The 25,214-nt window shown below is 47.0% G+C and overlaps 2 protein-coding genes across 2 annotated transcripts; both read right to left on the bottom strand.

Annotated features, from left to right (window-relative positions):
- Nucleotides 1-964: 964 nt before the first annotated feature.
- Nucleotides 965-16,343, bottom strand: LOC130476293 (zinc finger protein 572-like). Its single transcript, XM_056848256.1, has 8 exons — nt 16,320-16,343; nt 13,744-13,797; nt 12,941-12,963; nt 11,468-11,925; nt 10,880-11,386; nt 4,155-4,259; nt 1,432-1,506; nt 965-1,047 (listed from the first exon to the last, which is right to left on the bottom strand). The coding sequence occupies exons 1-8, from the start codon at nt 16,341-16,343 to the stop codon at nt 965-967; spliced, it is 1,329 nt and encodes a 442-aa protein (XP_056704234.1).
- A 5,518-nt stretch (nt 16,344-21,861) lies between these two features.
- On the bottom strand, nt 21,862-22,891 carry LOC130480159 (gastrula zinc finger protein XlCGF7.1-like). The gene has a single exon (XM_056852603.1). The coding sequence runs from the start codon at nt 22,835-22,837 to the stop codon at nt 21,887-21,889; it is 951 nt and encodes a 316-aa protein (XP_056708581.1). The 5' UTR covers nt 22,838-22,891; the 3' UTR covers nt 21,862-21,886.
- Nucleotides 22,892-25,214: the final 2,323 nt, after the last annotated feature.

Here is a 25,214-nt window from a genome sequence, read left to right as displayed (position 1 = left end):
GGAAACAAGAAAATTATTAATTGGAACAGCCCCTGCCTCAAATCTCCTCCTGTTATGGAAGAGCGTTTTATGCACCTAGAAGATGGAGGCACCTGCAGAGTTTCAACCAGATGATTATGCAGCCCCAATTTGCCTTGGGCCACACAGGGAAGGGAGAGGGGGTTTAACCCTTCAACCGCCACTCCACGTCACTATTCAAAACCACCTTCCCTGCTTTGTTATTAGAACTTTAAAGGGGTGGTGGTGATATATCACAAGCATTTTTCCCTTTAAAATGATACTAACAAGGAAAGGAACCTGGTTTTGAATCGCAAAGCCAAGTGGATATTGAAGGGTTAAGCAACATTTCCCTTTCCTGCATGTCCCCAAGGCAAACATGAGGCTGCATGAACCTGCAATTTGCCTTTTGCGGATGCGTTTCGCACTGCCTCTTGTGGCAGCCATTTCTGGAGTGGCACACACCACTCCTTCTCAGAGGGGTCTGCAGTCTCAAAAAGGTTGGAGACCCTTGCTCAAAAGCCACAATTATTTGCTCGGAGTAGCAACAGGAGCAAACACTTAAAAAAACCCACAGAGTTGAATGTTGTACCACATCACTTTCAGTTCAAAAAACACACACGCTATTGTTGGGGCTGAGAGTTGCTGGATTTTGAGTGTTTTGTCCATGATGGACGGGGGGAAGCAGGGTGTAGGGTTCCAGCTCTAGGTGGCTCTAGTCAGCTGCGACTTGACGGCACTTTACACACACACAGGAATGGCCAAAAACTCTAATTGCCAGAAACTCACCATAGAAAGTTTCTGGTAATTCTAGAGCAACCGATTTCATTTCCAGAAGTGACGTGGCACCACAGTCAGCATACCCACCCACAACCCTCCCACTGGATGCCAGGCACTGCCCGGCAACCCAATTGTAGGGCACGGGGGTAGAAACATGCAATCCCTCCTCATCAGCGATTTCCCCCGTTTACTTACACAGGATCAAGATGAAGACCCCGGATAGCATCAGAGTGATAACCAGGCCATCGAAGAACAGACTCTCATTGGACACTGAATGGAAAATGGGGAAGAGAGGGGAGAAAGGGGCTGAAGGAGATTTGGGATTACCAGCTCTGGGTTGGGAAATTCCTGGAGACCTCAGACCTATTAAGGACTTCAGTAGCCTATTATGCCATAGACTCCACCCTCCAAAGTAGGAGGAGGAGAAGAAGAAGAGTTGGGTTTTAAATGCTGATTTCCCCACAACAGACACAACAGAAGGTGGACACTACGACATTATACCCAAACCCCGCCCTCCTCAGGCTACACCCTCAGAAACCTCCAGGTATTTTCCAAGGGCAACCATAGGGCAGCTTGAAATCTGCTCAGTTGCAACAAGTTCATGGCCTCCAGGTCCTTCCTACTTGACACGGACTATTCATATGAAACACTTACGAATTAAAAAGAAGATGATCCTCATCTGGCTCAGCAGGCTGGGATGATCCGTTGCCACGATCTTGACAACTGGTTCTATGAAGAGAGACACGGCGGGGAGGGGAAGGACTTCAGATGCTGTCTGGAATAGGGTGGCCAGCCTCCAGGTGGTACAATAATACAAAACACCCGTGCCAGAATTAACGTAGTTAAAGAGATTGGCGGCACGGAGGCTCAATGATACAAAAACACATTGGTATGTTCATAGAAATTATAATGAGAGCATTACTTCATGCAAACAATAAAAATGACTGCTACAAGCATAAATCTCAAGTCCCATACAACAAATTCCATACAACAAATCCTCAGTTGAGCAGGAGACGCCCGTCCCCAGTATGAAGAGAGATACAAAGTAGTCCAAAAGTCAAAGCAAAGTCCAGAGTCCAAAAAGACAAGGAGAACGTGTGGCTAGTCGTTGATGCACGTTTACTCGAGGATACATGCGCTCAGGAATCTCCAATAGATGCATTCCTTAGCTGATGGTCGATTGGACAACCGGCTACTCTTTACTATGGATACAGAAGCCTGTGGTTGCTTTGCAAATATTTAAAAAACATTGTTTATTGGAGCTGATGAAAGCTTTGAAACGTGCATCAATGACTAGCCACACGTTCTCCTTGTCTTTTTGGACTCTGGACCTTGCTTTGACTTTTGGACTACTTTGTATCTCTATTCATACTGGGGACGGGCGTCTCCCGCTCAACTGAGGATTTTATGTTGCTTTACTGAATTTGTTGTATGGAATTTGAGACTTGAGATTTATGCTTGTAGCAGCCATTTTTATTGTTTGCATGAAGAAATGCTCTCATTATAATTTCTATGAATATACCAATGTGTTTTTGTATCATTGAGCCTCCGTGCCGCCAGCCTCCAGGTGGTGGCTGGCGATCTCCTGCTATTACCACTGATCCCCGAGCGACAGAGATCAGTTCACTTGGCAAAATGGCTGTGTTGGAAGGTGGACTCTATGGCCTTATACCCCATTGAAGTCCCTCCCCTCCCCAAGCCCCTCCCTCCTCAGGCTCCACCCTCAAAATCTCCAGGTATCTCCCTACCTGGAGCTAGCAATCCTATGTTTGGGAGACTTTCAGATGCTATTGTTGGGGCTGGATTTTGTGTGTTTTGTCCATGATGGATGGGGGCGAGCAGGGTGTAGGGTTGCCAGCTGCAGGTTGGGAAATACCTGGAGATTTCAGAGGCGGAGCCTGAGGAGGGCAGGGTTTGGGGAGGGACTTCAATGCCATAGAGTCCAATTGCCAAAGCGGCCATTTTCTCCAGGGGAACTGATCACAGTCGGCTGGAGATCAGTTGTAATAGCAGGAGGTCTCCAGCTGTTACCTGGAGGTGGGCAACCCTAGCAGGGTGCCAGCTCTGCCTTGGAAAATTCCTGAAGATTTTGGGTTGGTGACTGAGGAGGGCAGAGCTTGGGGCAGGGAAGGACCTAAGCAGGGCATAATCCCATACAGGTCATACTCTGAAGCTGTCATTTCCTTCCAGGGAACTGATCTCTGTAGGCGATCAGTTGTAGTTCCTGGTGAACTCTAGGCCCCACCTGGAGGTTGGCAACCATAGCTCCCAGCATTAGCAACTGCATTCTTCTGCCTAGGTTGGGATATACCTGGAGAGTTTTGGGGGTGGAGTCTGAGGAGGGCAAAGTTTCGGAAGGGGAGGGATTGCACTTTGGTATAGAGTCCAATTCCTTTGGAGGACCCACCCAGAGATCTGGTCATCCTTTCCGGAGTTTGTGCAGATGAACCTGTGCCATATGTTCTTACAAAGAAAGCTGGAAATGTTTTATTATCACACAGTGGAATAGAAAGCCTGTCAAGATGAAGAGTAACTCACTTCTTATAAAGCCTTATCTATTCCTCTGCTTATGAGAAATATACAGCTCTCTTGTGAGAACTCTTGCTATATAATCCATGTTTTGATGACGCTGTAGTTACTGTACCTCTTTAAAAAATAATTCATTTTTTTAAAGGGTGGGTAAAGAACAACCAATAAGTAAAGACTTAACGGCACTTTCCACCACCAGGCAGAACATGCATATCACTCCCATTCTGCAGTCACTGCCATCAGTTACTAGGCTCAGTTCAAGGTATTGTCTATTACATACAAAGCCCTTCATGGTCTTGGTCCCTCTTATCTGCAGGACCACCTTTCCCTGTGCTCACGCATTCTCTCTTGTGGCACCCACCTTATGGAGTGGCCTCCCTGGTGGTTAGCATTGGTTGTTCTTTACCCACCCTTTTTTTAAAGAACAACCAATGCTGAGTAAAAGTGTTGGATGGAGATCAGGGAGGGACCTGGGTTAAAATCCCCACTGAGCCATGACCCTCACTGAAGTCCTTTTCTCCTAGCCAATTTACCTCACAGGGTTGTTGTAAGGATAAAACTGAAGGAGTAGAAAACCACATCCTTCACTATGAACTCTTTTGAAGGAGGGTGGGACAAAAATGTAATGATAGAAAGATGGGTGGGGGAAAGGGAAGAGGGCGGGGGTCAGCCTGGAGAAAGAACTGTAGAATTGCCGTAACTTGCCAGCCCATCATCTCCTTCTGGGCCGGATCCCAAGGGGATCTAGTGAGATTCTGGTTCCCAAGGGACTGCTCAGACTTGGATCTCGCCTTGTCTGACTCTCCCACAGAATGACAAAGTCCGCCCGCGGTCCACTTCCCACTTACTTATGACAAAGACGACGAGTCTAGCCAGAAGCAGGACGTTGGTCACAACGATCACCACGATCACCACCATCACCCTTTCAAGGAACGTTTCACATAACTCAAAAACTGGAAAGGGGGGGAGGATAAAATGATGGGAATTAACCCCATATCCAACAATCTTTCCCCTTTGATAGGGTGGGTCTTTGTGAGTTAGATTCCAGTCCAGTAATATCTTAGAGACCAACAAGATTTGGGAGGGGGGGTATGAGCTTTTGAGAGTCAAATCTCCCTTTATATTCGACAAAGGGCGCTTTGACTCTCTAAAGGTAATATCCAAAAAACCTTGTTGGTCTCTAAGGTGCTAATGGATTCGAGTCTAGGTGTTCTACTGCAGTTCAACAGGGCTACCCTCTGAAAACCAAAGGGCACCCAGAAAGAAAGAGAGAACCATTGGCCTGATTTGGCAGCCATGGCTTTTCTTACTCCTCTATGATAAAACAAATGGGTGTGAGCTTCCGAGTTACACAGAACTCTTCCTCTTAGTGGGCTGCTGGGTGCCATGTTTCATAATCTGAAGATGGCAACGGAGGATGTTTTGACAGTTCAGCTGCATGAGAAATTGTGCCTTGGTTTGTCTGGAAGCTTTGAGGCTTCTATATTTATGTATTTTAAAAATTTCTATACCGCCTTTCCCCCCAATGCAGCAACCATCAAACTTTAAAACATTTCAGTATTAATAACATTTAAAGTATGTATACAATAATTCGATAAAAACACATAAATGAACATAACACCAATAACAGTTATTGTTATAAAAATGAGCTTTTGGGGGAAAATGGCATAGGGTTGCCAACCTTCCAGGTAGGGCCTGGAGATCTCCCGGTATTACAGCTGATCTGCAGATGACAGAGATCAGCTCCCTTGGAGAAGACAGCTGCTTCAAAGGGTGGAATCGAGGACATTATACCCAAGGATGCACCCCTAAACCTCCAGGAATTTCCCAGCCCCGATTTGGCAACCCTATGCAGCTCTGTATAACATGCCTTTTGGCCCCTAGCCTGTCCCTAGTGTGAATTTAAACTCACGCAGAGAGAACTGCAAATTATTATATTGAAACAGCTAAATATTAATTTTATAAACTGTACCAGATAGTGTTAGAAGCCAAGTGGGTGTGGGATTCCCGAACAGTTGGAGGGAGGTCTACCTGATATCCCGTCTTACCCAGGAACTGTGGTTGTTTTGAGAAAACCTTTTCTGAACAAGCCTTACCCTACTTTGAACAAAATTCACTCTTTTTAATGCTTCTAACCCCCCCTCAAAGAGTTGGTTTTTATGCCCTGCTTTTCTCTACCTTCAAGGAGTCTCAAACTGGCTTACAATCGCCTCCTCGCCCCTGACACCCACCCATCCACCCACCCATCCACCCACACACACAGGTTCATGAGAGGCAGGTGAGGCTGAGAAAATCCTGAGAACACTATGACTGGCCCAAGGTCACCTAGCAGGCTTCAGGTGGAGGAGTAGGAATCGATCATGGTTCTCCAGATTAGAGTCTGCCGCTCGATGGGCCTTGGTCTGATCCAGCATGGCTTTTCTTATGTTCTTCTTCGTTTTGTCCATTTATGTTTCTGGGGATCCACTTCAATACACAGTTGGTTGGTTACCAGGAAATCACATTCAATTTCCCTGACGCCCACATGAAGACTGTCAAGTGGTGTTTTCTGGAAATTCATTAGGGGTTTCTCAGGTAAAAATCCACAGATAGTTGCCAACCTCCAGGTGGGGCCTGGGGTTCTCATAACATTACAACTGATATCCAAGCGACAAAGATCAGCTCCCCTGTAGAAAACAGCAGTTTCATAAGGCAGACTGTATGGTATAGCATAGATTCTAGGGGAAGTTCCTCCCCAAATTACCCTTCCCCAAGCACTCCTGAAATCTCCAGGAATTTCCCAGGCTGGAGTTGGCAACCCTAGCCTAGGAGGAAAACCACCCTAGAGCGCCAGCTGATTCTGTCCTAGAACACAATCCTTTGCACACACAAAAACAAACAAACAACAGCCCCCCCCTCGGTCAGTAGTCCTCTTCATTTATGCCATTCTTGGAAAAGGAAGCTGCCCCCAAATGCCCTGGATCTAAACAGAAAGATGCACAAACCTCTCCTGCTCACCTGGCAATAAGAAGACCCAGCCAGCAAACCCCAGAAAGATGCCAATGACCAGTTCTAATTTTTGGAGGTCTTCCATCTCTGATCCCCACTTTCTCACCATTGGGGACCAAGCTGGTCCTCTTCCGAGACCTCCTCTGAAATCCATCTCCGACGGACAGTTCAACCAGTTTGCATGGAGGGGGAAAGGAAAGTAGAACTGTGTTTCGGGAAAGGGAGTGACTTCATCTCCAAGTCAACTGGGGAAATCCTTCCCTTGCCTTTCCTTGAGGCAAGGGTGCCCCCCAGTGCCTAACAAGCCATTTGCCCTGGATTGTCTGCAGGAGGGAAAAGAGACCCTCACCCCACCCCAGCAACTGGATTTAAACTGAAGCTGATGGGGGGATTTACCTTATACTGATAGGTCTTTCAGTGGCTACTGGCAAAGGTGGCGAAATGGAACCTCCACATTCAGAGGCAGTAAACCCCTGAATACCAGTTCCAGGAGGCAACATCGGGGAAGGCCTGAGCCTCTATGCTCTGTTGCTGGCCCTCCAGAGTAACTGGCTGGCCAGTATGTGAGACAGGATGCTGGACTAGATGGACCATTGGTCTGATCCAGCAGGGCTCTTCTTACGTTCTCACGATACACCAGCTTTTCCTGTTTAACAGCATTAAATATTTGTTATTGTTATACTGATCGTCTTGCTTAGTTCTTGCTTAGGCATTCAGTGGTTTTTCTGTACAGTTGTGTGTTGTCCTTTCTCCAAAGAGCTTAGGGCGACATATCTGGCACCCTCCCACATTTTATCCTCACAACAGCCTTGCAAGGTAGTTCAAGATGAGACTGACCAGCCCAAAGTCACCCAACAAGCTTCCAAGGCAGAGGGGTAGTTCGAACCAGGATATCCCAGGTCCGACTTTGGAACCACTATACCCTTGGTGTAGAAGTTAAGATTGTCAGACCCGGGATCTGGGAGACCCACGTTCGAATCCCCTCTGCCGTGGAAACATGCTGAATACTTGGACCAGTCAAACACACTCAGACTAACTTACTGCACAGGATTGTTGTTAGGACAAAAGGGAGGAGAGGGGAACAATATAAGCCACTTTCGGTCCCACTGGGGGAAAAGGCAGCTATAAACCAGCCAATAAATAAATACGTGTCATGACTGTATGGCTGAGGCATGAAGCAGCCTGTAGACCTCAAGACACTTTACCTCAAGCACAGCTCTCAGGCCTGGCTACCCATCCCCTGCAGGTGTACATTTCCCAGGAATAGGAAGAAGTGCCATTCCACTGCTGCCCAGGTGAGCGCACAGGGCATCCTCTGGTGCGAGCCTTTTTAAAAACCATGCCAGCAAGTTGGGTGAGACAGAGGCAAGCTGTGACCCTGGCCTCCCATACCTGGCTTCCCTGACAATACATGGACCAGCATGCAGAGCTAAGGGGCTATGCAGAGCGCCTACATCGCAGCATGACCAAGCATGGAAGTAACCCAGACACTATCCCGGACCAAGCTGCATGGACTCTGCAGATGGCAAGCAGCGCTGTGGATCCTGACAAGGAAGTGAACTGAGCTCCATTTTGGATGTGGTTGCACAGTGGAGGAAAGCACTGATCTCTGGACTCGTCTGCACCCCCCACCCCCACCCTGAGCTCCCCCGTGGAAGAGCTGCTCCCTTCCAGACAATAGACAGGACATTGGGACTTTTGCATAACCATTAATGTGGCGGTCCTCTCAAGATCTGCCTGATGACCTGAGCAAGAGGGCAGCGGCGCTCCCCTGTCACACCTTGACTTCCTTCCCTGAGATTGAGGAGGCTGAAGTTGGTTCCCTATTCTGTACGTGCATCGGTCCTGGGGGCACCCCACTTGGGAGCAGCTGGCACAAGAACCGGACTTTGGACCAGGGCCCAGCATGTGCCCTCTCGGAGGGGGCAGTCCCCTGAATGTGGCGTGTATCATATGTGGTGGCACAATCCTTATTTTGGGGTGCAGAGCTTTCAAATTGTCCTCAATATCATCCAGTAACTAGGAGATGTGGATAAGGACCTGGGAATAGGGAACGCACTGGGAACCAACTTCAGCCTCCTCCAGGCTAATCCTCTCTCCCAAATCCTCACCTTCCCCCTCACACCCTCCAGTTCCTGACAGCTGCCTGATTTCAGCAATCACGCGATACTGTGATCAATAATCCTAAAGCTATCAATAATCCTAAAGCTATCAATAATCCTACCACATTCTAACTAACTCAGCACCCTTCCATTCTCCCCACACCTTCCCGCCACTTGAGGAGCAATTTTACCTTTGTGCCCCATAAGTATGGCCAGCCTTGCAATAGCCATTTGCTACTCGTTCTCTATCAGATCCAGGCGACTGCCCCATGTCGCACCACAGCTTCCTTATCACGAAGCCCTGGCTTGCAGAGCGATTCTTTTTCTGCTGCAGCCTCTCGCGCTGAAGACCTCGGAAGGTAGATATAGGGTGAAAACGCATGGTTGCTTTATCCTCCTTTAATCCGTTTTAGCCAGGATCGAACACACATTAGGCGAAACGCATGCGTTCGATCCTGGCTGAAACAGGGATTAAAGGAGGATAAAGCGACCATGCATTTTCGCCCATAGACTCCAATTTCCCTATCCTTAATAGGACTCTCCGTGTGTGATTGATTTGCCTTATTATTGCTCTTTTATGTGTTTGTACCCCCTTTCATTCCTCTAAATAAAACCAACCTGTTTGATTTTTAAATTGCTTCCTGTTCCGTTTATTCCTCGAGTTTGCTCACCCCCCGCAAAACATAGGTTAAAGGTCCGCTTTAAAGCAAGCCTCTCGGTGGTGCTCAAATTTGTCTCCAATAAGCTAATCCCCCCATTATTGGAGACCCCCCAGCACCCCCGTAACAAAGCTCCCTGCAGAGGCAGTGACTCTGGGTATCTAGTCAGTTTCCACTCCACTTGCCTGCCAGCCACGCTTCCCAGAAATGGGAAGGTACAGCACTCCCCTGCCTCCTGGACTGGCACGCGGGGCATCCTCCAGTAAGGGCCTCTTTAAAGAGCCAGCGTGGCATGGTGGTTAAGAGCAGTGGACTCAGATCTGGAGAACCAGGTTTGATTTACCCACTCCTCCACATGAAGCCTGCTGGGTGACCTTGGGCCGGTCACAGCTCTCTCAGAACTCTCTCAGCCCCCACCTACCTCACAAGGTGTTTCACAAGGTTGTGGGGAGGAGAAGGCGATTGTAAGCCTCTTTGAGACTCCTTAAAGGAAAGAAGGGTATAAAAAAACAACTCTTCTTCTTCTTAAGGCCCTCTTTAAAGACCATGCCAGTAGTCAGAAGCAATGCTGCTGGTGGACAACACAGACTGCATGCAAAAAGAGCCACCCTTAACGTGGGCCTTGAAGTGGCCATGGGAGCGACAGAACCACAGGTACCAGGAGGACACTTGGGAAACATATTGTGAGTACCTGCCTCTCACCTTTATTATCTGGATTTCTACCCTAGGTATATTTATAAGGAGGAGGCTTGCAAGAACTGGAGGAACTTAATGCGTCAATAGGAAGGGAATCTGCCATTTTGGATCTATAAGACCGTGCATATAAAACTGTGAACTGGTGTCATCCAATCAACTGGAACTCCTATCTAGGATTGCGGCCAGCAAGATATACAAAAGAAGGAATTAAACCAATGCAAAGGAACTGAATTAATTATAATTTGAACAGAGGGTTTTTGTTTATCTAAGTTAATGAATCTGCTTTGACTTATACTACATTACTGGGGACCATTGAGTCTCACTTGCTGTCTGTTTAATTTTTCACTTTTCTTAATAAAAGACAGTATGTGTTTGGATAAGTTGCAATTAAGGATTGTTGTGCAATTGTTAGGAAAATAATTTATTTAATTGTTAAAGTGGGGGGGTTGTGAGATTTGTAGATTGAGCTGTTGATTGGTTGTATCCTCTGTTTATCTATCAAAGCTGATCTACAATTCAGACAAGCTTAGTTTTGAAACCAGCTGATATAGTCTTCATTGATATTATTAGGTCTTGGGATAATTTGTCGATGTCTTAATAATGACATAAGATTCTGTTGTTAGTTTGAATAGGCACTGGTATTTTTAGGCTGGTTCATCTTCAAGATAACATTTCTTAAATTCATGAATGTTGACATTAAGCTGCATTTAATAAAGAACACAAACACTAGATAAACTAATTATTTTATTTAAAATCTTAGCCACCTTTCTCCCTCAAGGAAGTCAACAAAAAATACTCTAAGGTGGATGAAACAACAAAGAACACTCTAAGGTGGATGAAACAATGTCCTCTGTTGAAGATTTTCAGAAATTAAAATCTTGAAAGATTTTAAGGACATCTCAAAGAAAATACATGACATTGGGGGAAATAGACCTTAAATTTCAAGAAATAGGAAATAGATGGCAAAAAAGTGAGGGGAAACTAAATAATTTTGGAGGGTTGTTGGAAAAATGACTTTGGCAGTCAGGAAAATATATCACAGGTAGCACATTTTCATATTTACAGCATCCACATGGTTGGTTTTGTGATGATCAACAAAATTTGGTCTCGTATAAAAACTTGCCGCACAGTATATGCATTTATAGGGTTTCTCTCCTCTATGTGTTTTCTGGTGTCTAATGAGATTGGACTTCAGGTTACACCTCTGCCCACACTCTGAGCACTGATATGGTTTCTCTCCTGTATGAGTTCTCTGATGTCTAAGAAGACGTGAGCTACAAGTGAAGCTCTTGCCACAGTCCGAGCATTCATAGGGCTTCTCCCCTGTGTGGATTCTTTGATGCACATTGAGTTGAGACCTTGCACTGAAGAATTTGCCACAGTCCGAGCACTGGTATGGCTTTTCTCTTGCATGAGTTCTCTGATGGACAATAAGAACTGAATTCAAACGGAAGCTTTTCCCACAGTACACACAATTGTATGGTTTCTCACCCGTATGGATACTCTGATGGCTAAGCAGGTCTGAGCTACAAGAGAAGCTGTCACCACAATCCAAACAGCTGTATGGTTTCTCTCCTGTGTGAGTTCTCTGATGTCTAACAAGACGTGAGCTACAAGTGAAGCTCTTGCCACAGACTGAGCATTCATAGGGCTTCTCCCCCATGTGGATTCCCTGATGCACACTGAACTGAGAACTCACATGGAAGAATTTGCTACAGTCTGAGCACCGGTACGGCTTTTCTCCTGTATGAGGTCTCTGATGGGCAATAAGAATTGCACTCAAATTGAAGCTTTTCCCACAGTCCACACAGTCGTATGGTTTCTCATCCGTATGGATCCTCTGATGTCTAAGGAGGTCTGAGCTATAAGGGAAGCTCTTCCCACACTCTAAACAGTTGTATGGTCTCTCTCCTGTGTGAGTTCTCTGATGTCTAAGAAGACGTGAGCTACAAGTGAAGCTCTTCCCACAATCTACGCAGTCATATGTAATTTTTCCTCTGTGGAATTTTTTGTGTTCTTTGAGGTTAGATCTCAAGGAGATGTTCTTTGGACATTCTGTATGTTTATAAGGTTTCTCTGCTGTGTGGATTCTCTCATGGGCACTGAGGCTTGATCTCACACTGAAGTTTTCTCCACAGGTCGAGCATTTGTATGGCTTCTCTCTCGTGTGGGTCCTATTATGTTTAATAAGGAAGGAACCAGACTTGAAGCTGCTCCCACACCTCTCTGCTTCCAAAATAATTTCCATAAGCATCAGTCCTAAGTGCCCAATTTCTTTCCCTCCCTCCTTCCACCCACAAACACACCCTAATTCCCAGGGTTTGTGCTGCCCCCTGTATGACATGAACTCCCCAGTTCCATCGGTCCCTCTGCCCAACATGGCTTTCTGGAGGTGGTACCAGCTTTACTTTTTACAGTTCCACCCCAGTGAATTCCTTCTTCTCCATGAAGTCTCCCAGGGCCCACATTGCTCTCCCTTGAGAACAAGAAATACTCATCTACACCCCGACCCTAAGCGTGCAGTCTTGGAGCCTCTGTTGAGACCAAAGTCCTGCCCTGAGGACATGTACTGTGCACATAGTTGGGGCTCAGCAAAGTTTAAGTACTTGGCGTTAAGCCCAGGGAATCAAAGAAGAATCAACAACAGGCACATGGCATGTGAATTCTCCTGTGGCTCTGTATTTCCCAAATGTCACCCACATGCAGGCAAAGTATGGCATAGGGGAGTGAAGGGGCCTGGGTTCAGGAGCTGTGGCTGAGCGGCAGAGAACCTGCTTTGCATGCAGAAGGCCCCTGGTTCAATCCCCGGCATCCCCAGGTAAAGAATCTGAGGCACTGGAGCTGGGAAAGGCCTTCCTGTGCCATTCAGAGGAGACAATTCTAGGATGGGGGGGGAAGGTGAATGGACTGAGGAGACAGCAGCTTCTTCACATCCAGAAGCCAAAGCTGGAGGACTTCGGTGTCATCCGGCTCTCCTTTTGTTCACTGGGCACAAGTGGACAGGCCTGAGTCCCAATCTGGCAGTGAAACTGATAGAATGGGGCACTTCCATCTCCAGCTCTGGTCTCCTCCCTTCGGAGAGCAACTGTTGAGTTGGGAGGGCCAAACTTTTAGCAGCCAAGCCTGTACCCCCCCCCCGCTCAAAGCTTGACACAGAATGAAAACAGCAAGAAAGAGTCTAGATCTCACCAGTTTCCGAGGCCTCCAGCAGCCTGAAAGGAATGAGAAAACATCATTAACTGGATTCTGAAAAGCTGGGGGAGGCACTTAAACAGTTGTTCCAGTACATCCCGGAACTTGTTTCCAGAGAAACTCTGAATTTTTTTGCTGGAGGCATTTTTAAGGCTGTGCCCCCCCTCCCACAACAAGCATAAAAATGTGTTCTAGGTGTAGAGTTCAGCTTCCAGATAATACCAATTTTCATTTGGGCAGGGATGTTACTAATCGTCAAGTATTAGTCCAAATAACTCGCCGCCTCCCTATGAGGTTACATCAGGGGTCCCCAACACGGTGCCTGCAGGAGTCGTGGTCCCCCCCCCCCATACCTTTTCTGGCATCCACCAAGTGTTTTTAGGAAGTGAACGGGGCCAGACAGGGCTTTAGCCCAGCAAGGCTTCTGACTGGCTGTGCAGATTTTTTTAAAAACGTGGCTTTGGCAGCAGCTGCCACCACAGCACAAGGATCTGCGCTGTGTTAACTGAAGTTAAGTTGTGTGACAATCTTCCCAAACAGGATAAATTCAGACTTGCAGTTTCCCTGTTTTTATCAGATACATCCAGAGAACTAAGACAGCAGAACACACACACGGTCAACATTTGAGGCCTGTGGAGACTGCCTAGGTTGCTACACATGTGAAAGCCACAGCTGCTTTGCACAAGCTCTGTGGGATCAAGGCCCCAATCCAAGCTCAGTGCCACCCCCCCCCCAAAAAAAGCACACAGCTGTGCAGGTTTGCTCCCATTGTATCCAACCTGACAGGAGAGATTGGATACTGTCGGCGTCTCATCCACTTCCATTTTCACACAGATCAGGCGCTCCGGAGTCTCCTGACCACAAGAGAAGGAGGTGGGGTGGGAGGAAAGAGGAATTCTGAATTATTTTACATTTTTCAATTATTTTTGACACAAGTCAGTCATCCATCCAAAACGTTTCCTGGTTAGCCTCTCAAACCGGAAACGAAGAGCTCAGAGCCACAAAATTACAACCGATTAAAAAAATGTAAACCCAACAGAACCTGCATGAGTAAAAATAAAAATTGACAGTTCATCAAACCCAACCCTAAAACAGGCATAACGTACCTGCAAATGCTTTCGGAAACCAAAAGGATTCTCTGCTGGCAGTGACATCTCTAACCACGATCAAGGAATTTTGATTTTAAGACCACCAGCATAGACAACAAACCTGGGGTGAATTAATTATTACCCACTTCTTTTAAGAGAGAGAAGAGAGAGAGAGGTGACAGAGATGCGGCCCCGCAGGGTTTTCAAGCCATGAGACATTCGGTGAGAGAGCTTCAGAGGGCAAAACTCTATATAAGCAAGATTCTAGGTGAAATCCCTCCCCAAATTTCCCCCTCCATAGGCACCCCCCCCCCAATCTCCAGGATTTTCACAGGCCATAGTGGGTTTGGAGTTATGCATCTTTGTGGTGAAGTGCCATGTTGTCTTATAGAGTTCAATGAAGACAACTAGGAGGAGGTTAAAAAGAGCCACAGTTCTTTATTTAGCTAAACACAGACCTGGGGGTGAAATAACCCACAAATAAGATGTGCAGAGTTACTCACCCGAGAAACAAAGGAAAGTCAGTATCATTTATGCATTCGCATAGGGCAGGCCCATGGCTGCTGACAAGCAGATTGATCCACAAAAGCACCAATGCACACTAGGTGTCTACTCCACTCTAATTAGGATAACCTATAGATATTGACCGAAGGCTGTCTCTAAGCAAGTTCTAGGTCTTGTGATCTTCGTAACTAGAAAACCACGTACCTAAAGATGAAGGTAATTTAGAGCTCTCTACTGGTGAAAGGCCGCACCAAGCACAGAGAGCATGATTTGTTGGTTCATGGCTCCCGGATGCCAACTTCCCAAAGCTTCCATGTGTGTGCGTATGAACGCATAGGGTGAAAACGCACGGTCACTTTATCCTCCTTTAATCCCTGTTTTATCCAGGATCGAACGCACATTAGGCGAAACGCATGCGTTCGATCCTGGCTGAATCCTGGCTGAAACAGGGATTAAAGGAGGCTAAAGCGACCGTGCGTTTTTGCCCATGGTGTTCTAAACCAGCCCTTATATCTGGGCATTACAGTGGCAGACCCCCATTCTGTTTAGGATCCTCCACCCGCTTCTTTTCACTGCTGTACTTCTTTCTGCTGTTTGACTTCTATTTTACTTCTTTTACTGTTTAGGATCCTCCGCCCGCTTCTGCTCACTCAGACGCTCCGGCTGGTCCTAAGAGAAGCAATGGATCCCCCCCCCCCCCGCTGGATGCTGGAGGGACCATATCCCTTCAGCGATGGGCCAGACCGAAGGCTAGCCGGCGTGGAACGAGGCCTGCCTGGGGCGAGCGGCTATCCGGCAGGCGGGCCGGCTTCCTCGGATCATGGCCGCTGGACACACGGCGGGGGGCTCGGCTGGTGGTTGCAGCATTAGGCGTTGGCGGGAGGCGCCCGGAGAGGTGGGGGTCGCAGCTCCGGCCTCTTGTGGCAGTTTGGGCATGGGGCCGGATCCAGTTTAGAGGAAAGATGGCCTGCGTGCCCCGCTTCCCTTTCTGGGGACCCCAATAAGGGGTTTTGGGGGGAGGCCTGGAATGGTTGAGCCTGTCTCGGGGGCTGCGGTTTGGCCTCCTCCCAAATGGCAGGGGACCACACAGTTGGCTGCCACCATGTGGGCCCCAGCGCACTGCCATCTCAGGCTGCGCCCAGCAGGCTGGCGGGGCGCAGGAGCAATCAGCTGGCAGTCGGGTCAGCTGATCCCCGGCTCCCGCCCTCCATGCTTGCCGATGCCTAACGCTGTAATCAATAAAGTTGTGGCCTGTTTACTCCAGCTATCGCGTGCTAGTCTTATTGGTAAGGCCACACTGTCCATCACCGGGATGGGGTGCCTCACGGGACGGCTGTCCCCCGCTCCCCCCCTGCCCCGTCCCCCATTGGGCTGGGGCCGCAACCCCATTGCAACTCTTGGTCCTAAGAGACCCCCATCGCAACTCTTGGTCCTAAGAGACCCCCATCGCAACTCTTGGTCCTAAGAGACCCCCATCGCAACTCTTGGTCCTAAGAGACCCCCATCGCAACTCTTGGTCCTAAGAGACCCCCATTGCAACTCTTGGTCCTAAGAGACCCCCATCGCAACTCTTGGTCCTAAGAGACCCCCATCGCAACTCTTGGTCCTAAGAGACCCCCATCGCAACTCTTGGTCCTAAGAGACCCCCATCGCAACTCTTGGTCCTAAGAGAACCCCATTGCAACTCCTTGCCCTAGGAGGGGATTTCCTTAGGGACCCATCCCGCATCCCCCTTCCTGCACACACGCATGCGTGCCCCCCCCCCATCCACACACACACCTTACCTGGCTCAGGTGTGCCGCATCCATCCCCTCGGGAGCCACCCGGGCAAAGGGACGCCTTGGATTGCAGACCGGCAGGTTGGGGGGAGATTCTCGGATAGGAAACCGCGTCCCGGCTGCTCAGCCTGCAGCCTCCCCTCGCTGCCAGGATCCTCCTTTTCCTTCCCTCCTTCCCTCCCGGATGCAAACCCCTTTCCTGCTCCAGAGGAGACCCAGCTGGGTCCGCCCCGGCTTTGCGCACCGGGGCCCTCTGCCGGCCGCTCCGACGTTGCTTGCAACGAAAGGGGGGGGGGAGCTGGAGTCTCAAAGCCTGGCGCCTCTGAGCGTGTGCAGAAGGCTTCGCCCTAGGCTTGCCAGCTCTGGGTTGGGAAGCGCCTGGAGATTGCGGGGTGAGCCTGGAGATCAGTTGTAATAGCAGCAGATCTCCAGCTGTGGTTAACCTTTGCTTCACACACACCGGTTAGCTATTTAACTATTAGTAAATTTTACTGTTGCAATCACTGCACTTTGTATCACTTTGTATTTGTCTTTTACCCCTTGTGGGACATGTGATGTCACCTTGTATGTAACATCTGATGTAACATCTGATGTAACTTTGTATCCTTATCCTCAGCGGAACGGGGATTTGTCTTTTACCCCTTGCGGGACATCTGATGTCACCTACACTGTGATAATGAAATATGCAGAAATGCATGAAGGACTTTGAATGTAAGTAATTGTAATATCCTGACCTGGATGGCCCAGGCTAGCCTGATCTCGTCAGATCTCAAAAGCTAAGCAGGGCTGGCCCTGGTTAGTATTTGGATGGGGGACCACCAAGGAAGACCAGGGTTGCTGTGCAGAGGAAGGCACTGGCAAACCACCTCTGTTAGTCTCCTGCCATGAAAACCCCAAAAAGGGGTCACCATAAGTCGGCTGCGACTTGACGGCACTTTACACACACAATGTCATGCCCTGACCTGGATGGCCCAGGCTAGCCTGATCTCGTCAGATCTCAGAAGCTAAGCACGGTCGGCCCTGGTTAGTATTTGGATGGGGGACCACCAAGGAAGTCCAGGGTTGCTGTGCAGAGGAAGGCACTGGCAACCCACCTCTTTTAGTCTCTTGCCATGAAAACCCCCCAAAAAGGGGTCACCATAAGTCGGCTGCGACTTGAAGGCACGTTACACACAATTGTAATATATTATTTAAATATTGTAAAATTCAGGACTGATATAGCATGATTACAATTATATATTTTTTATAATATAGGAAGGACTGAAGAAGAACTGCTTAAAAGCTAAGAATCTGAAACGGCCGTATCCTCCATAAAACTGATGGCCTCTATCTTACTACATGATGTCTACCTTCGATAAGAAGAATTTGTACTCATAACTGAGACAACTTTGAAAAACAATTTTGTACATATTAACTTGTATATATGGTCTTTGGAAGGTCTTTGGTGTACAATTTGTCTTGTGTTGTTTTCATGTAGTAGCTTATAAAGAATGTTGCACTTTGTTTAAATTGTTTTCGCTCCTGTGCTGATTTCCAAATCTTTTGATACTTGTACAGTGGTGTCTATTTCGTTCCACCACCTGGGGTTAGCAGCTCCATTAAATACACACAGGAAGGAACTGTTGCCCCAAAAAAGAACCTATGGTGCAAATGTCTTTATGCATTTGCAAAATGCCTTCTCCGAACTCTCATTCCTTGTGAAACCTTTTTTCCCCATTCAGAGAAATGCCTCTGCCAATGTGCAGAGTAAGTTTATCCCAAAGGGGACTGTTCTTCCCTCCTAGAAAAATGCACTCACAACAGCCCCGTAGATGTGAAGATCTGGGTTCAAATCCCTGCTTGCCCTGGAGCTTCCTGGCTCAGTCGCTTAATCTCAGAGAATGGGGACTGGGACAGAATGGGTGAGAGGTAAGCTTGCCAACCTCCAGGTGGGGGCCTGGAGGTCTTCCAGAATTACTACTGTTCTCCAGACAAGAGAGATCAGTTCCTTAGGAGAAAATGGCTGCCTTGGGGGTGGACTATGGAATTATACCCTGCTGAGGTCCCTGTCCTCCTCAAACCCTGCCGTCTCCAAGCTCCACCCCCAACTCTCCACGAATTTCCCAACCCAAAGTTGGCAACCCTGGGGAGGAGCAGAAGAAGACGTGTTGGTTTTTATATGCCGACTTTCTCTACCACTTAAGGCAGAATCAAACCTGCTTACAATCACCTTCCCTTCCCCTCCCCTCCCCACAACAGACACCCTGTGAGGTAGGTGGGGCTGAGAGAGCGTGACTTGCCCAAGGTCACCCAGCTGGCTTTGTGTGTAGGAGTGGGGAAACAAATCCAGTTCACCAGATTAGCCTCCGCCGCTCATGTGGAGGAGGGGGAATCAAACCCGGTTCTCCAGATCAGACTCCACTGCTCCAAACCACCGCTCTTAACCACTGGCTCTTTTGAATCTAACAGCAAAGATTCCTGGTACAATAAAATGGAGGAGTTGACCTGGGATTGTAGAATGGGGAAAAACGAATAATGCATGCAAACCTGTTTAAGAAAAAAAGATCATCTCTGTAGGAAAAGCTTTGTCCTTAATAAGTCACCGACTGAGCCAATCTTTTACACCACAGTTTAGCTCCACCTACAAGAAATAACCCCCTGAACAATTGTTTTGCCCATTTTGCAAGATGACAAAGCGTGTGCGTGGGGGCTTCCTGATAGCCTCAGGCAGACTGCTATACACAGCGCAGAGACTCCACAGAGAATGGGTGAGGACAGGCAGCCGCCAATGCTGTCCATATGCAGGGTGGACATTTAAGAATTCTAGATCAAATCAAGCCGGAACTGTCCCTAGAAGCTAAAATGACTTACCTGAAGCTATTGTACTTTGGTCACATTATGAGAAGACAAGAGTCACTGGAAAAGACAATCACGCTAGGAAAGGTTGAAGGCGGCAGGTAAAGAGGAAGACCCAACATGAGATGGATTGACTCTATAAAGGAAGGTACAACCCTCAGCATTTAACATACAGTCCATTTATGCATGGCTGTTTCCTGCTGACTACTTCAGGGCTTTCCTTTGATTATGCTTGCATTTTCCAACCGTCAGAGGTCGCCTCGCTCTCCCCGCTGGTTTCCCCGCGTTTTGCCTGCATTTTCTGGATTTGTGTTAAGCCAGCACCCAGAAAATGCAGGGAACACACAGGGAAATGCGGGGGGAGAGCAAGGCAACCTCTGACATTTGGAAAATGAAAGCATAATCAAAGCAAAGCCCTGAAATAGTCGGTGGGGTGACAGCGAAGAAGCAGCCGTGCATAAATGGCCACACACACTTTCAGAAGGTTTAACACAGGTGAGTGGAGCTCTTGCAGCAGAACTCAGCAAGATAGACAGTCCTGCAGGTACATGAGGCCAGTGCCTTTAAGGGCTTTGTGGGTGACAGCTACCATCATGCCATCGTATTCCTTATTACCATGTATGGGTGTGAAAGCTGGACATTGAAGAAAGCTGATAGGAAGAAAGTAGATTCTTTTGAAATGTGGTGTTGGAGGAGAGTGTTACGGATACCGTGGATCGCCAAAAAAACAAATCAGTAGGTTATAGATCAAATCAAGCCTGAACTGACCCTAGAAGCTAAAATGACTAAACTGAGGCTGTCGTATTTTGGTCACATTATGAGAAGACAAGCGTCACTGAAAAAGACAATCATGCTAGGAAAAGTTGAAGGCAGCAGGAAAAGAGGAAGATCTAACAAGAGATGGATTGACTCAATAAAGGAAGCTACGGCTCTTAATTTGCAAGACCTGAGCAAGACTGTCAAAGATAGGACATTTTGGAGGACATTGATTCATAGGGTCACCATGAGTCGGAAGCGACTTGACGGCACTTAACACACATAACAGGTGACAGCTAGGGCATCGAATTGAGCCCAGTACCTGACTGGTAGCTACTGAAGTGTCTGCAGAGTGGGTGTGTAGATGCCTTGCGCTGAATCAGACCACTGGTCCATCTAAGTCAGTATTGTCTACTCAAACTGGCAGTGGCTCTACCGGATCTCAGATGGAAGTCTTTCACCTCACCTACTACCTAATTTCTTTTTAACTGAAGATGCCAGGGATTGAACCTGGGACCTTCTGCATACCAAGCAGATGCTCTGCTACTGAGCCACAGCCTCTGAGTGTGTATCACTCAGAGGCTGTGGCTCAGTAGCAGAGCATCTGCTTGGTATGCAGAAGTCTGCTTATTATTTAGAAATCTGAGCTTCATCCACATTTTCAGTAATATTTCAGGTTTATTGAATGAGCCAAATCCCACACCACACTACAGAAGCATTTCTCTAATAGCAAGGAAATCTCAGTTTCCAGAAATAACAAAAATACAGAGAGAGAGAGAGAGAGAGATTGTAATTCTAGCTGAGGTAAATAAATTTGTTACAAGCTCTAAGCCTTTTTTCACAACTATAATTTTCAAACAGACTAACAAAGCACAGAACGGTTCCACCAGCACTCGGGCATCAGTACACTAGGTCAGCTAATCTTCAAAAGGATTTTTATCCTTATAATTTCAAAACATTATGTATGAAGTCTTACTTAGAAGATCCGCGTCTCCCACCCGCACTATTAGGTTCAGCAATAACAACAGCGTTTATGTATCAATTCTCTTCTTTCTGCCAGTTTAGCAGTGTCCCAAAAATTAGATGCTGCCCCAGATAGGTGCTGTGTACGTGTGATCATCATAACAACCACCAGCTCGGAAGGAAAAAAGACCCAGGTTTAACAGCTTCCTATAAGTTTCTTCAAAACTGAAAAGAAAGCAGCACAAACAGTTATTCTGAAGAAATGTCCTCTCCCACTTTCCCAGGGCTATCCTATAAAATGCGGCATGCACTTTCTCTATCCTCAAAGGCATCTCATGAACACTCACGCCACAATAAATAACATTTCCCGGAATTGAGTTACATGTTCCAGTTCTTTCTTGGCGGGATCAAATGCATTTTGCCTTTTTTAAGGCAGCCACTGTGCTGAGGAGTACTCCACCAGATGGAAACTGAAGTCAGCAGACATGGAAGAATAATATCAGAAAGGTGATTCCACTTTTAGAAGATGGAACAAATAGCTCCCATGCAAAAGAGACGTAATTCCAAAAGTTATGACACCAGTAATCAATTTACTGACTTGTGGGGCCAAACCAATATTCTGCAAATGTGACATCAGACCTACAAAACTGTTTTGGAAGAGTTAGAAGGACCCCACCTTCAAATTACAGCAACTCTTATCTCAGTGTTAAATCCTTAATGTGGGGTTTGATTCCTGAAAAGAGTAGCCAAGAAATCACTATGAGTTTGGGATATCAGTAATACAAGCTGCAGTTATGTAGTTAGAAACAACATTGGCCATTTGGCAGAATTCACACAATAGTCAGAACTTCATATTAATTTCTAAGAGCTAGAAACTTGGTTGGTCTGATCAGATTTAATTCACCTCTCATTTAAGGTGAAATGGGCATTTTAATTTATTAATATTTTCTTCGTTATTACTATATTAAGGTCCAATGTGCCATTTTTAGGCATCTCGGTTTCTACTGCCAGTGTTCATTTCACGTTTGAACAATTATAATCTGCTCATTTAGATATATAGTAAAGTACTGGAAATTTTCTTCTTGAGTTGGTTCGTAATTCAGGGGATTCTGGGAACAGGTGGCATTCTGGGAAACGGGGACAACATCCGAACCTAGAGCGGGTGGAACCAAGTGGTTATTCACAGGATCTTTTTTCCAACTCCCCGAATGTACCCTTTGATGTGAAATGAGATTTGTTTTCTTATTAAAGCTCTTCCCACACTCCAAGCACTGGAACGACTTCTCCCCTGTGTGGATTCTTTGATGGGATGTTAGGTTATGGCTCCAGCTAAAGCTCTTCCCACACTGCAAGCATTTGAATGGCTTCTCCCCAGTATGCGTCCTTTGGTGCGAAGTGAGGCTTGAACTCCGACTAAAGCTCTTACCACACTCCAGGCATTTGTACGGTTTCTCTCCAGTGTGGATCCTTTGGTGAGAAGTCAGGTGTGCGTTCTGGTGGAAGCTCTTTCCACATTCTGAGCAGGTGTAGGGTTTCTCCCCTGTGTGGATTCTTTCATGGGAGTTCAGGTCTCTCCTCTGAGAAAAGCTCTTTCCGCACTCGGAGCAACTATACGGTTTTTCCCCTGTATGAATTCTTTGATGGGATGTCAGGTTATGACTCCAGCTGAAGCTTTTCCCACACTGTAAGCACTTAAATGGCTTCTCCCCAGAGTGTGTTTTTAAATGGGAAGTGAGGCATTCGTTCTGAATGAAACTCTTTCCGCACTGCAAGCATTTGAACGGCTTCTCACCCGTGTGGACTCTTTGATGGGTAATTAGTTTTGCCCTCTGTCGGAAGCTCTTCCCACACTCCAGGCATTTAAATGGTTTCTCCCCAGTGTGAATTTTCCAGTGAGCCTTGAGGCTGGACTTCCAGCTCAAACTTTTCCCACACACAAGACATTTTCTCTTCCTCTTTCCTTTCTCCATTTTTTCTTCAATGGGGATTTCATAGACATCTATACCTTGAGAAGTTATGGATTTATTCCTTCTCCTCCATCCTTTGGCTTCAGTTTTCCTTTTTTGTTGATCCGCTTCTTTGTATGGGTCTTTTCCCCAGGGCAGCCCATCTGGTTCAGTCTCCTTGTCGTTCTCCCATTCATTTCCTGCTAGAATAAAGAGAAGGGGGTAACAACTTGAGACAGGAATTATTTGAACCTGTTCAGTGCCCTGAGACCTACTTCGGCCTCCAAGTGCCTCAACAAGATGCTATGATCTACTTAAATCTTCATGCTGCCATGTTGTCCATACTTTCCCTCCTTTTCACTTCTGAGAGAATGTTTTCCTTAAAGAGTTCCCCAGTATCAAGGAACTCCTCAGCAAAATAAGTTATTAAGAACCTTCTTTTATTAACACCTTAATATTCTGTCAGGATTTTCTCTTGTCTATGTGATGTTTATTTTACCCACTTCAGCCTTTGTTCTGTCAGTCAGGACCAAATCACACAGCTGCCTCCTTTTACTGTGGTGGTTCTGGGGTGAGAAAGACTTGGGGTGAGAGAGGTGGGGAAAGCCCTGAGCAACTGCCTTCTGGACTGAAAACTGTTCCCCACTCTGGCCTCTCCTATTGGATTCATTAAACTCCTCCTACCCACAATCAAATAAAAAGAGGGACACAAGTGGTAGTGTGTACGCTATGTGCTCCCTAAAGGCCTCTTATTTGGAAACCTGCTAGACCAAGGCTGTACTTATTTTGTCAAAGGCTTTCACGGTCAGAGTTCCTCGGTTCTTGTAGGTTATCCGGGTTGTGTGACCGTGGTCTTAGTATTTTCTTTCCTGCCACAGCTGTGGGCGAAACGTCAGGAAAGAAAATACCAAGACTACGGTTACACAACCCGGATAACCTACAAGAACCACTGTACTTATTTGTGATGTAAATAGAGATAAATAGAGATAACTTTTTCCTATTTGTCTCAACAGATAGGATACAGATAGAGATGAATAACAAACATTTATTTAACATAAAATAAAAGCATTTAATAGAGAAACAGTGTGTGTGGTTGGCTTCTATAAACATGTGGCCCATTCCATTTCAGAGAAGTGTGTGTGGGGAGAGGATTTGCTTACCAACAATTCTGGTGCAGCTTGATTTAATCAACCCCCCACCTCCCATGGGGCTAAAAGGAGACATGACCACAGGGGTCTTCTCAACTCTTTCCCTGCTCTCAAGTTAATCTTCATTTGTCTCTTCCTTCACTGCTCCTTGTGGGGAAAGGGATGGCCAGCTTAGCAACATTCTGTGATAGTCACATACAAAGTTGCCCTATACTGAATCAGACCATCAGTCCATCAAGGTGAATATCAGTCCATCAAGGTGAATACCACACCCTCATTAGCACATTATCTTGATACTTACAGGACAATTATTAGCACATTATCTTTAATATTTTACAGGACAATGACTCAGCTCAAACCCAACCCCCTTCTGACTATATATTACTCTTCCTAAACACTTGACACTGAGAGACACTGTCCTTCAGTGTTACTCCTCTGAAGATGCCTGCCACAGCAGCTGGCGAAACGTCAGGAAAGAAAATACCAAGACCACAGTCACACAGCCCGGATAGCCTACAAGAACTGAAGGTGAATAATGTCTTCTCAGATTGGCAGTGGCTCTTCAGGGTATCAGGTAGAGGGCTTTCACATCACCTGCATACAGTAGAATTCCCTGACCCAGATGGCTCAGGCTAGCCCAACCTTGTGAAATCTTGGAAGCTAAAGCAGGGTTGGCCCTGGTTAGCACTTGGATGGGAGACCACCAAACAAGGAAGTTTGGGGTTGCCACACAGAGGCAGGCAATGGCAATCCTCCACTGTCATCTCTTGCCTTGACATCCCTATGGGGTTGCCATAAGTTGGCTGTGACTTGACAGCACCTTCCTCCACCATTGTACGACACTCCCAACCTCTAAAGGGATCCAAGAAGCAGGGAAGAAGAATCTGCAAGGTGATGATTTCTTCCCTTATTAAGCTTTTGCAGTTTGCTTTGGTCAAACCACAGAGAGGGAGAACCTTACTCAGAGAGGCCACCAGCCCATAATTCTCCTCCATGACTTCCTTGTGCAGGGTTCTTTGGCCTGGATCCAGCAGAGCCCACTCCTCCTCGGTGAAATACACGGCCACCTCCTCAAAGGTCACTGGCCCCTGAAAGAAGGAACAGTTGGCAGTCACAGATAGCAGCCCTTTCAAAGCTCAGTCTGAGAGTGGAGCCAAGAGAAGGGGAGCGGTTGCAGGTTTCAGGCTTTCATGAGAAGCATCCAGAACCTTCCAAGTGGTTCCTTTGGGTCCAGAGAGATGTAGGGTGGGGCA

Source organism: Euleptes europaea, chromosome 1 (assembly GCF_029931775.1).
Source record: "Euleptes europaea isolate rEulEur1 chromosome 1, rEulEur1.hap1, whole genome shotgun sequence".
In the NCBI taxonomy this organism is placed as follows: domain Eukaryota; kingdom Metazoa; phylum Chordata; class Lepidosauria; order Squamata; family Sphaerodactylidae; genus Euleptes; species Euleptes europaea.
The sequence above is the reverse complement of the archived record's forward strand: the minus strand, read 5'-3'. Positions and strand labels throughout refer to the sequence as shown.

Coding starts and splice junctions, on each gene's coding strand:
- LOC130476293 (XM_056848256.1), bottom strand. CDS start 16,343: ATGGATGCGGCACACCTGAGCCAG. Junction 11,926..12,940: donor GCTGGAGGCCTCGGAAACTG/GTGAGATCTAGA, acceptor TAAACATAATAG/GACCCACACGAGAGAGAAGC. Junction 1,507..4,154: donor ACTCGTCGTCTTTGTCATAA/GTAAGTGGGAAG, acceptor CTCTCTTCATAG/AACCAGTTGTCAAGATCGTG.
- LOC130480159 (XM_056852603.1), bottom strand. CDS start 22,837: ATGGAGAAAGGAAAGAGGAAGAGAAAATGTCTTGTGTGTGGGAAAAGT.